Source organism: Protopterus annectens, chromosome 1.part0 (genome assembly GCF_019279795.1).
Source record: "Protopterus annectens isolate FY-2018-M chromosome 1.part0, PAN1.0, whole genome shotgun sequence".
NCBI classification, from domain to species: Eukaryota; Metazoa; Chordata; order Ceratodontiformes; family Protopteridae; genus Protopterus; species Protopterus annectens.
In genome coordinates this window covers 1,215,327,412-1,215,342,906 of record NC_056725.1, presented here as the reverse complement: position 1 = coordinate 1,215,342,906, position 15,495 = coordinate 1,215,327,412, and the positions used below count along the sequence as shown (strand labels likewise).

Sequence of the window (15,495 nt, the reverse complement as noted above, 5' to 3'; positions counted from 1 at the left end):
ATCAGCTGTAACTTCTACCATATTGATATGCTCACTATTTGCTGAGGTAATCATGCCTTCCTATTCCAGTGGTGTTGAAATGTTTTGGGACATTTGTTGTATAAGCAAGGTCCGTTCATTAGGTATTGCCAAGTTGGATGTTTAAAAAGGGATTCTTGAGATACCTTAACATAACTTGTTGGTAACCTCAGTACTAGAAACAATCCAAAAATGAATGCGCCCACAAGGTCTGCAAGTACAGATACACTAAAAACCAAAAGAAAACATGTTGTGATGCCATTTGGAATCCTTTATTTCATATTCCTTAGTTTGTTTTAGCTCTGTTATCCTTACAAAATGCTGGGACTTCATCAGAAAAATTGGTAACATAAAATTATTCAACTATTTAAAAGCTTTTGTAATTCACCTGACTGTATACAACCAATCAACTTAATGGTATAAAGACATCACTACCAAAACAGTGTTGCTATACAATAATAATCAACTTGCTTGTAATAGTTGTGATATTTAATTTACACTGTTGTATAATAATAATGATAATAATAATGCAGAAAAATAAAGCAATTTGTTTAAACTGTGTACATTTTTATGCTATTTGTTTCTGTAAAATATTTTTAATAGCCAATCATAACCTAACCAGTCTTGGCCTCAAAATACTAGAAGTTGTAATGTGGTAATTTCATCCTAGTTTCTCATGTGTTTTTTTTTTTCTTTTTTTAATTTTAGTGGCCATACAGAATTAATGATATTCCAACCTGCTTTCTCATGCCCCTTCATCTGCTAACATTGTCCACTGTTTCCAAAATAAAATTATTTTAAAAGATTTTTATTTTGGTGTTCTAATGAATATTTGCACAAAGCATTTTTATTAAGTTTTTATGTTATAACTATGTTCATAAATTGTTTTTAACTTTCTCTTGTTTATCTTCATAAAAACACTCTGGTAATTAAAAATAAATAACATGAAAGGCATTTCCCTGTTGACATGTGTAAAAAAAAAAATGCTTGCACAATAGAGCCACAAAATCTACACTCTTTCAATCAATCCCCCTTGACTTTTATGTACAGTGCAAACGCTAAAATAAAGTATTTGAGAAAGGCTCAGTTATCATATTTTAATTCATTGTACAAGCCAAGTCCTGGTAAAAGGGCTGTATGTTTTTGTTGTCTTGCAAGTAGCAACAAACTGTGTTTTAATATCATTTAAATTCATTTTAATAATAATCGGAGCTTGTCTTCTTACTTATAAGTCCACAATGATCAGTTTTCATTTAACAAGGAAGAATTCTCTTGGCAGGAATGATATTGGATAACTTGTATATATTTAGAACTATAATGTGTTTTGCATTAAAAAAATCAATTTCTCCTGTTCTTTATAGCACTGAACTCTGCTTTTCTTTGTAGGCCATTTGAGATGATCTACCTCTTAATGCTTCTTTTACTTTCCTGTGTTTTTATTATTTTTTTCATTTTGTTACTCACTGGGCATTCTGTGCATATTATATTTAATTGTAGTAGCAGTAGTAGTGTTTGCCAGACTTGATATGTTCTTAAAGTTAAACCCCTTTTAAATCTAAGATGGATGTTTTGTATGTGTTCACAAGCTTTTGTAATCTGAGACCACATGATACAAGTAAAACACTATGGTCCAGATTCCAAAAGAGCTGCTGTTAGTATAAGTGACTTACTTCTGTGTAAGGCCTATCTATAAACAGGCTTACTACGGGGACCAGATTCCAAAACGCTTGCTCTCAGCCTGCTCTCATTGTAAATGGTCACTTACACTGAAAGCATGTCTTTTGGAATTGAGGCTTCTCTATAAAAGAGAGAAAGAGGATTTGAAGTAGATGGGAGTATTTCTAAATTTTATTTACCATATTCTCCTATTTAAACTTTTCTTCTTTGGGAATGATTTGATGAGTATTGCATACCACGAGTGAATCTTTGGCAGGTGTGAAACTTAAGTCCCTTTAGTTTCTGAAGTTTTTATTTGGCTGTCATATTTGAATAGAGCATCTTGAGTGGTGTGATATAGGAGTGGAGTCAAAAAGAGGGTTTGACTATAGCTGTCATGAATAATTGTGATCTTTATTCAACTTTCTAAGTTATATTATGGTGTTTCAAAGCATTCATTCCCTCCGTAATCCATTATACCAACAGCTCTAAATGGAACTGAGGTCAGGCTAAGTGTGGCACATTCTCAGCAGTTTGACAGCCAAAGTAGGCTTTTCATTGTTATTAAACATTAATTATTAAAGATGGAATGTACAGTAATAACACAGTGGATAATAATGCACTGGCTGCACAAGTATTGCAGGGTATAACAGTAATCCTGGAGTTTACTTTTACAGAACTGGTTTTGTGAAGCATGTACGTAGTGAGGGTTTACTGAGTACCAAACTGTGTACTCTTAGTGAACCCCTACAAATGCTTAGTCATACTTAACTCTTTGAGACCAAGTGTCCCTTTTGCTGAATTGGGACCTTTTATCCTTTTTCTCTATGTTTGGCAAATATAGTGTGTGGACGATAATGTGTGTATTTGTGTTTTGCTTCTGAGAGACTGCTAGTTAGGTTTGTTTTTTGTTTTTTTTTTAGTTTTAAACTATGATAGGGTAGTACTTTTAGAAATTTGCATTTGCTGTGCTTCAATATTTATTCACTGTCTGAAACGGTGAGTAAACCAGGAATGCTTTAAAATTTGTCTTTGTTTTCAGACTTTTTTTGCGACTTGATCCTTCCCCAGTGGATTATGAATCAGAAACAGTGGAACTTTTTGGCTTCCAGTGGGTGACTGAAACTGCATTGGTTGAATCAACACGTCTTCTGTTTGGATTTCTCAGGTATGTTTTCTTTCTGAGTTCCTTGCAGGAATGCAGTAAGTTCTGCACCACCAATGCATTTATTGTAGGACTGTTTGTTGAGCATGGTAAACTAATGTCTTTTGGCTTTTCCCAGTTAGGGGTTGCCACAGCAGAACTCCGGTCCACTAATGATTGGCAGTGGATCTTTACTGTGTCGAGGTGCCAACCTGGCACCCAACCTTCAAAGAAGGCACACCCATTCATGCATGCACCTACCTGCATGTCTTTAAACATCACTCGACCATTACTAAATCAAAATTAATTTATACAAATTTCATTAATTCAGTTTGTGTTGCTTGTCTCTCTCTCTCTCGCATAGATGACAAGCAGGTGGGACATTTTTGTGTAGATGCTTTAATAAATAGAAACACATCAGGATGGATAACAACATCATAAATTGCAAACAAACTGGTTAACAGACAGACCTTATATACATACATGATTATATCTCAATGGATTACTACAAAATGGCAGTCAGGCTTGCATATGCTCAGTATTTATACACTTGTGCAACCCCGTGGGATAGCTTCTTAAAAGTATACACACACACATTGATCTACACAGTTGAAATTAATTTAAAGGCCTTCACCTAGTCATTGTTTTCTAAGCCCTTGATTGTGTTCCCTTTGCTACCCTTAAATATGCTTTTGCACAGTCTGGTTATCCTCTTAAGTTTTCCACATAACTTTTTTCCCAACTTTTCCCAGTATGGGACTCTGCTTATGCTCTTTTGGTGGTTAATGTATGTTGTGATGGACAGCTCTCTAGTCTTCTGGTGCTTTGTCATCCACTTGAGCTCCTCACTGAGAAATCATGAGTGTGTCTTATTTGAGTTTCATAACTGAGATGTTATGAGGCATTAAATGCCATGGCGATGCTATGCCAGACTAATGATATTTAACTGCGGTGGTGGTGCGGTAGCGTTGTCGCCTCACAGTTAGCCGTTGCCCGTTCGATTCTCAGAGCGTCTTCTGTGTGGCGACATGCGTGAATGGGCATTCCTTCGTTGAAGGTTGTGCGTTAAGCCCGGCAAGCCAGCACGTAAAAATCTACTGCCAATCATTAGCGGACCGGAGTTCCGCTGTGGAGACCCCTATCTGGGAAAAGCCGAAGGCCACAAACAAACAAACTGTGGGGTAGGGACTTTATGAACTCCTCATTGTATCTAATCTTCCTACCAGGTTTATGAAACACATCAAAGGACCTCATAAAGATATGACCTTCTTTGCAACATCCTGTAATGGAATAGAAACATTTTGCCTCTGGGCATCACTCACATCTACACTACTGCTTTATTATACACAAGCTATAATGGCTTAAATTCAAAGCTTCCTAGTTATGTAGTAAAGCTTTCCTCTTGGCTTACCTTACTGCCCCAAACATTCTGCCTTTCCATATACCTTTAATGTTTGACATTTCTAAGTCTAATCTACCATGTAAATTCCAAGTTATACAGTGCAGCAAAGTAAGGAGGAGAAGCCAAAGTGGAGCCATCTTTGTCACAATAATTGTGTTTTTCTAGTCTTTGGCACTTTTTGTTAAACTGGAATGAATATTTTTTTTTAGTTAACTTCACTACTTTACAAAAAAGTCAGTAGTGTTTTATTTTAATAAAGATGTCTTCCATAAAATTTTACGCAACTGCATTCCAGGCTGACTGCACAGAGGACTACAAAACAAATTGACAACTAGAGGTGCAAATGTACATATAACCCAAAAAAGAATGCCTCCAACCTCTGACAACACAGAGGGGGAATATAACTGAAAACGTGTGCTGGATTAGAGGATACATTGTTGGTCAGGCATAGGTCATCTCTCAGCACTCTATAGGAGACGCAGTATAAGGACAAGGCTTGGAGGTGGGCCGCATAGGACTGGTTTTCTAGACCATGTATGGTGAGTAACTTTGTGGATGCTCCTGTTGCATATGCCTATGTCTCACCTTGAAAAATGTCAGACAGTTGACAATCAAAACAACTCTCGTGTGTCCCGTGTGCTGTCCAGCAATGGATATCAACGGGTACCTCATTTGCATGACTGATGGCAAACTCTGAAAATATAGGTAGTGTTTTTTTTTTTTTTATTATGGTTCCAGTGGAACTTTAAGTGTGAAACATGGCAGTCCTCCATTCCTTTCTGTTATTGAGAAAATGTACTGTACAGTGACTCCATCTGTAGATGGTAACATATGTAATGACGCCCGCTACAAGCATAGTGACTGCATGTGTGCAGTGTTGCCTGCAGACACCTGGGTGTGTGCATAGCATCATATAGAACTCTGCACATTGTTTACCAGGTGTGGTCATTCCGCAAATTGTGCATTTCAGATAAAGTAATGAGCTGTGCCCTAATTAGCATAATTGCCACACCCAGAGGGGTGAATCTACACAAACACAGTGAAAAGCTTGGATACTCACTGTGCTATGGAAGTAAACACTCATTCCAGGGTTTGATTCCACCTAAGGGTGGTTTTAGAGAGAACTTTCTTCTGGGTATGATATCTGCTCATATAAGATAAGTACTATTTCTTACAACTCCATTCCTTTGTACCACAATTTCTTTTGACTGCTTTTTATCTCTGTTAGTTGTAAGAGCTTTCAGATTGTAAATACTTGCAATTGTGCTGGCCAAAGTGTTTGGAGGGGTGGATTGTAAATGTACGGAATGTAGTAGTTTTTGTGGAAATTTGTACTCATTACACTTACATGCCTGACATTTACTTCATGATTGTGGATACAGATATCTGTCGGGTACAAATGCAGCATACCATATAGCCTAATAAGATAATAGTAGTGTAAGGATTTGTGAGGCCCATGCAAGGGCAAGACTGTTAATTTGACTGGTTTCCATTATCAAACAAACTGTGCTTAAAAAAAAAACAAAAAAACAAAAAAAAACAGGGCACACAGAGGAAAAACTGCTGCATCTGGTATGTAGTCCACATCCACATTCTAGCCAAAATTCTCAAATGCTGAGAATGAGGTGGCACTTCAGGTCCTCCATCTTATGGCCAGTGTCTCTTTGACATTCCTGCAGCTGACCAGACCTGCTGTGACCATGCTTGGACTATCAGTGTGATCAATGTTAATGCAGTAGGTGGTCAGGGTGGTAGCTATGAAATGATCTGATGCTGTGCCATGGATATGATCCATGCTGTCACTCATAGCGCAGAAGCTGTGGCACAGGAATGTAGGGCAATTGGTAGTAAGCTATCCATCTTTTATGGAGATGGACGATTTCCTGGCCTCTCTTAAAGGCAGTGCACCGTCACATAGTTCCTCGAGGCTGTGCTGGATGTTTGGGCAGAACTGGACAAGCCCTCTAGAGTTTCCACCTTGGATACCCTGGGTATGTAGTACTATTTCGTTGCATCAATAGCTGCAAGTCCTCTGTAGTTCCTAGCTGCTATAAATGTCAATAAATCTGTTGGACGTAGACTATGCAGGTACATCAGAGAACCAACAGATGTGACCATCAGCACAAGGTATGGCCAGTCATGTTTATAGTTGTAAGGTATCAGTTGTATGTGTGGTTCTGGTGTTGGTGTGGTGGATTCGCTAGCGATTTTTTTTATCTGGCACCAACACACTGGAACTGCACATGTCTGATGCTGGAGCATCTGTACTCTCGGATAATAACAGTAGGTATGAGCTGGCACGGTCTGGGGGTGCATAGTGCATGTTTGACCTAGGCAGTGTAGCCATTACAGCCTCTACAAATACCATGGACACTGTCTGCATGCCTACAGATACACAGGCTATATAAATATCTCAGAGAAGACAGGCTTATGAGGTCAGTATTGAGCAGAGAAGTGTGCTGACCCTTGAATAGAGACTTTCTGAATCTGCCCCAGCTGTCATGTGTAGGGAGGTTTACACTGGGGTTGGTAATGGTGCTCTGGTGCTCATCAAAGACTTGATTACCATCATCCCTTCAAGTTTGGTGTGTCAGTGGCTGCAACCCAACATATGTGCAGGGAGATTGTGAAGGCACAGGCTAATGTTACCACAGCCATGGCAGAGAGGGAGGGTGAGACAGGGTGTGCATGCTGATGTACACGAGTGTATCCTACCATCTGTGTGATTCCTTGGATAAACTGAATCACGCACTGAACCATGCCATGTCTTCTCTAGGTCATCTGGCAGGAATGAGGGTCTGTCCTCACGTGTGGTCATCTGCTACATCCACACATGTTAGCCAGCATGGTCATGGACTTAAAAGATCTTGCTCCCGTAGTGCTAACAGTTCCACAGCAACATCTGTTGTTGAGGTGTCTGCTTCCAGTAGACAGCGACCCATTATAGTCATGGCTATCATCCTGCTGGTACATTTACTAGCAGACATTGTATGTGGTCGTGTAACACTTCAGCATCTAGCTAGGGTTGTGGAATGTGCAGTGTGATTCCTGTCAGACCCAGTTCTCATGGGTGGCGATGTGTACAGGATGCTAAACCCTCCATGGTGCATGCATGCCCAGGGGCCTGTCAAAGGTCATAGCTGGTTAGACCTAACTTGCCCTTATCTGTGCATAGTGGCATTAACTCCCATGCAACTCTTTCTTTTGGGTCTTCCCAGATAAGAGGAAGAAAGGATCCTTAAGGTTTTAAGAAAGTTGGCAGGGGTCATGGCAGGACTAGCCACCCAGTGGTGTGAACCTTGGCTCTAGATGATTGCCACTCTTGAAGTGACACTCCGACCCCATGTGCAAAAATCTGAAAAAGGTGTTGTGGATGAATGGATAGATGGAGGGGATCAGCAAGGAGTGCATAGATCATCAGGGACATAAACCACTGAAGTTCCAGTACTTGCTGAGACGTATCCAAGATTAAGGGCTTCCATTGCTGTAGCCAGTGCCATACTTTATTTCCAAGCCCTTCCCAAAAATGAAATTTAAGTTATGCTGCTGCTGACGACAAGTATCCATTGCATAAGCCTGACTTTTTTCCACCGTAGTTGTCTTGTATCAAACCACCTTGCCAAACTTTTCTAAAACTACTGTAACAACAGGCATATCACTCCTGGTTTGCCAAGATAAAGCAATAGATTGTCTGCATGAAAAGACAACTTACAGTTTTGATCTGCCACCGTGACTCTGGCATAGTCTGTGGACTTCAGTGCCTTAGCCATAGGATCATTATAGGGGGCAAAAATATTGTAGGGGAAAAGGAGCAGCACTCACATGAGGCCCTAGGTATATGGAAACAAAAAGTGAAAGTCTAACCCGGGGTCCATAGTAAAGTTGTTTTAGCAACTATGTAAAAGTGGAAGGAAACCAAAACATTTAAGAGTAGCCCATAAAAACCTCCACTTTACTGTGTCCTATGCCATCTCAGCATCCATGATAAGTATAGCAAGATGCTTTGACATAGGGTCTGTAGAGTCTATTGCCTCAATGTCTTAATCGTATTGTCTGCCACAGCACTTCTTTCACAAATCCTGCTTGGTTCAAGTGAACCAGGATCTGGACTAAAACGTTCACTTTTCTTACTACAATTGTAGTAGATAACTTACAATCTTACTTCAGGATAGAAATGAGTTTATAGGATTGTAGGAATATAGTATCCTTACCTTGCTTCAGGATGACAGAGATTATTGCTTCATTCCAGGAATTTGTACATCTTACTTTTTAACAATTATATTATCTGAGACAATGAGGGTCAGTATCTCCCTTACCATCACATAAATCTCAATGTGAGTATTTTAGAGAGCTCCACAACCTTCGGCATGAGACCAACCACATAACATGACCATAGACTTATAGGGGTCCGAATGGACAAATGGTAGGTCATCAAGCAAAGGAGAATAGTATTGGAAATTAATTCATCCTCAAGTCTTAGTGAGTACCTTCATGAGGTGGACCCTGTTTTTCACAAAATCCCATCAAGATGATACATAAACTGTGTTTTATATAGCATATGTTATGGACAGAAGTAAGTTCAAAAATAGAGAGCTTGGTGCACGTGACCCAGGATAAAAAATGCCCAATTCTGGCAGGGACATTGGTGCAAGGACTGGAGAAAATGACAATGTAGAGTCCTCAAGACATGGAAACATTTTTAAATTGGGCCATGCCAGCCTCAGGGGGAGGATGCCCCCCCCCTGTTGTAGAAGGAAGTAGTAGTCCACAAAGATGACAAAAAACTGATACGCCAAAAAAGAGCCATAAAGACAATAGAGTGGACTATTGAGGACAAAGAAATTATATATTGTTACTGTTGTGCAAGAAGCCCAGAATTTCCAGACAGAAGATATACTGTATAAAATGACTGAGAGACATTAGAGGAAAGAAACATTACCAGAGCCATAGACAAAGGCAGATCTGTGCATACAGCCTACCTTGACTTAGCCAAGGCAATTCCACATTTGGGCATCATTGATAAACTCTCCCAGTTGAATATCAACTCTTATGCAAAGTGAAGGATTTGGTGTAGAAAGTCCAACACAGGTTGTGTCAAGGCATGATGGAACAATGAGTTCCAAAATAAAGGAGAAGCAGGTGGAGCAGGAAACATCTAAAGAAGAAATGTGGACATGGGGAAAGAAAGATTTAATGTGTTGCAATGTTTATGCAAACAAGAAAGCAAAGCTTATCAATACAAAAAAAGCGGGTCTATGTTAGAAGATCAAAAGTTGAAGAGAGTGAAAATCAAAATGTATAAAACTCAGTATTGAAAATATGTTAACACAGAGGGCAAGCACCCCCTGCTAATTATATATGCCAATTCCAAGATTGCACAACACTGGAGAAAGGGCAAATTCCATTTTTCGATATTTTGAGTTTTAGATATTTTGATATTCAGTCGTCTGAGTTTTCCATCCCCTGAAGGGGTTCCAAAAAAGCAAAAATACAAAGATATCTGAAGAGAGATACAGGCATACTGATATGGAAAATTTTACAATTTAACAAAAATAAGAAAACAGAGGGAAAGTAGAAAAGAGAATTACTAACGGAGAAGTTAAAGAAATAAAAACTGAAGTTATGGATTGCCAGTGAAATAGGATTTAATGTAGAAAATCCAGCTCTGGTGACATCTCAATAGACTAGATCCCCAAATTAAGGAGAAACAAGTGGAACAGGAAGCATCCGATCATTTGCTACATGAAGATACTCTGGAGCCTTCAGTAGGAGACGATTTCAAAAACTCAGTTGGAGTTGCACAACAAGGGAAAGAAGAGTAAACAGTGGCAACTCTGATGCAGCTGATATTTTGGCGTGATAGAACAGTGAGTTTCCATATGAAAGAGCAATGGATGAAGCAGGATGCAGCTGTAGAGAATATAGAATATCAAGATGTTCTGGAATTTTCTGTAGAATGCCCACATGAAATGGAGAATGAAGAATTTGCCCTCCGTTTGGAAGAAAATTATCTAAGGGAACAGTTGCAAGATTTTTAACACAATGGATAGACATATTAAGACTGATGAAAGTAAATATGAAGTCTAAGCAGATGAACATAGTAATCAAGACAGTAATTCATGTGATATAAAAGCAATAAATAGGATATATTACCATGCATTTAAATTAATAATGGATAGTCTTACCACAAAAATGCAGAGCAATAAGGGAAAGGAAGAAATAAAAAGACATCATGGAAAGTACTGGGTAGAGAAAACTATAATGCAGTTAAGAAAAGGAAAAGCAAAAACACCGTAAATGTAATCCACTAGACAGGAACCAACAGTCTATGAAATGTTGTATAATTCAGTGAGTGAACATGACTCGAACAAGGAATGCAAAATATTTATTAATAAAAACTACACTCCAAAACTATCCAATAAATCAGGTTAAGCGCTTTCATCTGCAAATGCAGACTTCTTCAGAACAATTCAATCTTTGACATATGCTCCATTTTAAAAACTTTTTGGCACCAAAGCAGCCATCAATTCGATATTTAAAGTGCTAGTGTAACAATTATATAGAATACTTGTTACTATATAAGCATTGCATACTTGGATACATATATCAGCCACACTAATGAAAGTTTTCAATCAGAAATTTATAGGAAGGATACCTTCTCTAATGGGCATCTGGAATACACCAGTAACCATCCTAGACAAATGTTAAAGAATATATTCAAGGGGCAGTGTATAAAAGCAGCACGTATGTCATCCAGTTTTGAGATAATGGAAAAAGAAATAAGTAATATTGGATCTATGTTTATGAATAGGGGATATCCACTTTCGATATTGAATGATATTACAGCTTATGTCATTAGAGAATGGGGTAAGAAATATCCACCCTTATTGGGGAAAGAAATGATGAATATAAATACTAGAATAGAAATGCCCGAGGATATGACCTACAATAGAATGCCCAATGTGAATTACATCAAAAATATTATTAAAAGACATTGGAATATATTAGGAGTTGACAAAGACTTCAGAAAAATTATAGGAGAATGTCCAAGTTTTGTCAACAAAATGGGTATGAATATAAAGAGACAGAACAAATGGTTAATCATACAGAGGTGTAAAACAACTAAGAAATGCAGGTCTTGTAAACAATGTTATGCTGTATGTGAAATGGAAGGATGTAGACTGAATGATGTTAATAAGACGTTAAATTTAGAGCGGGAAATTGTAACAGCAAGAATGTTATTTATATGGCAAAGTGCACGTCATGCACTGCATTTTATATAGGAAAGACCGAAAGGCAATTCAGAAAGCGAATATATGACCATTTATATAAAATTAGGGTCAACAATATGAATAGTGCACGGTAGCGACATATTAATAGATGTGGGGAAATGCATGTATTTAAGTTTGCCATTATTGATCAAGTGAATATATCACCACGAGGGGGTAACTACAAAGCGCTCCTAGAGGAAAAGAGTGTGTGTGGCAAATTTTGACTGATGCCACCAGGGAGCCAGGAATTAATGAATCTGTTACCATTAAACTCTTCTTGCAACTGTTGTAAATGGTTGTTACATCATCTAAAGTCATTTAAAGTTTGGAATAATTTATATGCTTATTATATTATTTACAATTTAATAAGCTTTTTAAAAAACTATATATTTTAAAATACAGTATTTTTAGAACAAAAAATGTATAAGGTAGACAACATTTTTAGATTGGTTGCAATTATCTAAATGTATTTAATTTGTTTGAATACATTGTTACGAGTTTTTTCTAAGTAATGTTATATAGTAACAAGTATTCTATATAATTCATAGCATTTTAAATATCGAATTGATGGCTGCTTTGGTGCCAAAAAGTTTTTAAAATGGAGCGTATGTCAAAGATTGAATTGTTCTGAAGAAGTCTGCATTTGCAGATGAAAGCGCTTAACCTGATTTATTGGAGAGTTTTGGAGTGTAGTTTTTACTAATAAATATTTTGTATTCCTTGTTCGAGTCGTGTTCACTCACTGAATTGTACAACATTTAATAGACTGTTGGTTGCCATCTAGTGGATTACATTTATAATGCAGTTAAGGCAAGAAGTGTCACTGGTAGAAGAGTATAGAAGAGGGAACGGATCAATGAAAATACTTGGAAGGATATATGTGATAAAAGCAACTCAAAGTATCAGAACAGACCGTGATACATCATACACTATTGTAAGTAATAAACTAAAGACAACACAGATAGAAAAACTTAGAAGATATGCAGATAAACATAAAGGAAAAGTGCAAAATAGGCAATTCTTTGACCCAAAAAAGTTTTAGTTTTATGGAGAATTGGGAAACAAAACAAAAGGAATAGAAACACCAGTAAAAAAGAATAAACAGACACATTTTGGATGAATATTGATGAAGAGTATGTGGAACATAACAAAGATGCTGAATGGATAGAAGTAAAAAAAAAAATGGGATGAAGTAACATCTGGAGAAATTGAAACAAAATTAAGAAAAGTTCCTAACTGGAAAACCCCAGGACCAGCTACAGTACTTAACTTCTGTCTACAAGTATTAACATCTTTACACAAAGATTTAGCCTTGAGTAGAACTTGTATGTGCAACCTGAACCATCACCAACCTGGTTAACAACAGGAAAAATGATACTCTTCCATAAGAATGAACTTACAAACCATCCTAAAAACTATAGACCAATAACTTGCCTTCTGATGATGTACAGACTGTATACTGGAATTGATGCTAACAGACTTTATAGTCATGGCAGTAGAATACAAAATGGAATAAATGTTCATTTGTTATGGAAAATTGTCAAAAAGGGAAGACTGAAGTATGGCATAAATAGATCGCAAAAAAAAAAATGACAGCGTCCCACATTCATTGATAAAGAAGTGCTTACAGATATACAAGATACATCCTGCATTGGTCAGTTACGTTGCAGTAACCAAGAAACAGTGGCAAACCACTTTGCAATTAAGTCATGACTAAGGACAAATTATTATCCTAGGGGTAAAAATTCAAAGGGAGATAGATATTCCAGGGTGATTTTGTTACTGCTGCTGTTTTGTCTTGCCTTAACCCTTTACTCTGTACTTGACAGATTAGGTAGTGGTTAAAATGTGCCTCTCAGAAAACATCCACGTGTAATTTTCTTTTTGCGGGTGACTTGAAAACTGTTCATCACATGAGGAGTTGCAAGCACAACTGTAAGTGTTTAAAATTTCTCAGATGATACAAGAATGTTATTTGGTCTTGATAAATGTGTGAAAGCAACATTTAAAGAAGGAAAGTCGCAGCACCAAGAAAATGTCAGTCTTGGACAGGTATATTTTCCAGGCAATCTTGGATTAGAAAGGGCCCTTCTGCACTCTAGTGAGAGGATTGTGCTGATTTACTCCCTGGCTGGTAAAGGTTGTCTGGTCTAGGGCTTGGAGTACACCTCATTGTGTTTTTTGAGCTTTTTTTTTAAAGTTGTTTTAGGTTTTAATCTTCTGGTATTTAATCCCCTAACTTGAGTGGGTTTCTGCTTGCTTATCTCTGAGCACGATGGACTGCCACACAATTGAGCGCCACAGCTAGACAGATAATTTCAACAATTTTTCCCTTGGATACAGCTGTATCCCAACAGTGTAGTTCCTCATCTTTAGCACATTTCTGGGCAAAGAGGCTAGATTTCTCTGTTACTAGAATCTTCTGTTTGTTTTATGGTATTTTGACCCCACATTTGAGCTAGTTTGGGCTTGTTTGTGCATAATGCACCTCAGCTGCACTGTTTTTTTTAACCCATTGCGAGGTATTCCAGCTACAAATTTTCCCTTAGTAGCACTATTGTGATCACCAAGTAGTACTCCTCTTGAACTTCTACCCTTTACCCCTTTAGCTCTCTCTGCCTCTCTCTCAGATTCTGAGAAATATCAGTGGACAATTCGCTATGGTTTCTCCTGCCAGTCTGGTTGATATGAGCATCCTGAGACAATGTAACAACTGCCTCATGTACACGGACAACCCTCTACTGCTGCCACCTAGGAACACAATTTGTGAGAGATGCAATTACATTAAGAACCTAGAGTCTATGCCCTCTCCCTCACAAGCCAGTATATCTGGCAGTGAGAAGGTTGTCAACACAAATGCCACACCTCAAACACCACCAACACCTACACAACACACACGCACATATGAGGAGGTCCTCAAAAAACATACCCAAACAAAAGAGACCTCTGAGGCAAAAACACACACAAACTCCACTGTTCACCACACACAGTCCACATACCTGAGTCTCACAGCCACTAAGGCCTAAACATAAATGCAAAATATTAGTCATAGGAGACTCCACTGTGAGAGACACATGTGCCCCTCACCAAGCTGGATTAGGAGAAAGTCATGGTTAGTTGCTTGTCAGGTGCCAGAATCTGGTATATCACCCCATGCACTCAAGTCTCTCAACAACAGGTACTGCTATGACTGTGTTATAGTCCATGTTCCTGTGAATGACTTGAGACATCACATAACTCCCTGGACTGTATGAAAAGTGACATGATTGAGCACGCTGAATGTGTCCCAGGCAGGTATGTTCCTAGCCTTAAGCAGCATTCTACCATCACCAAGAATGATGCGTCAATACAAACAGAAAATGATTGACTTTAACAATTGGCTTAGTTTCTGGTGTCATTCCAAGGAGATCCAGTACCTGACAGTCTGGGAAGACATGCTTGATTAGACCACGATGCTTTGCCAGCGATGGCCTGCATCTATCTCCCTTGGGCTTCAGGCTTCTGGCAAAAGCTCTTAGGCTTTTTTAGGCAATGTCATGAGATCAAAAATACCAACATGAACATTTCATCAAAATGAAAAGTAAAGGTCATGGTGCTCAATGCTAAGAGTCTAAACATGAAACTGCACTCATTGCAATCATTCTTAACCTTGGAGGATGCTGACATTTGTGCAGACACAGAAACCTGGTTCAAAGCTGTGGAGAGCACCCCAGCCATACCAGGTTACTCATCCTATCATACATTCAGGCCCCAAACAATGGACAGCAAAACAAAAGGAGGTGGGGTTGCAATATATATTAAAGACATACACACCTCCAAGCTGGCCAAACAGTATGATGGGCAGGAGACACTCCAGGTGCAGTTAAGTATTGACAAAGACCCCTATTCAAGTCATAGTTCTCTAGAGGCCCACAACTTTGACTCAAGATGCCCACTCCATCTATCTGGAGCTCTTCGAATCTATCAAGAGTTAACCCTTTACTCTGATCCTGGGTGACTTTTAA

The 15,495-nt window shown here is 38.3% G+C and overlaps 1 protein-coding gene across 1 annotated transcript in view; it reads left to right on the top strand.

Annotated features, from left to right (window-relative positions):
• The window catches only part of MMS22L (MMS22 like, DNA repair protein), a gene marked incomplete in the record, with an annotated part of 1,809,169 nt that overhangs the window by 376,644 nt on the left and 1,417,030 nt on the right, over window positions 1-15,495 (top strand). The window contains 1 exon segment of the mRNA XM_044065731.1: window positions 2,717-2,842. Within this exon segment, the coding sequence (XP_043921666.1) occupies window positions 2,717-2,842 (126 nt within the window).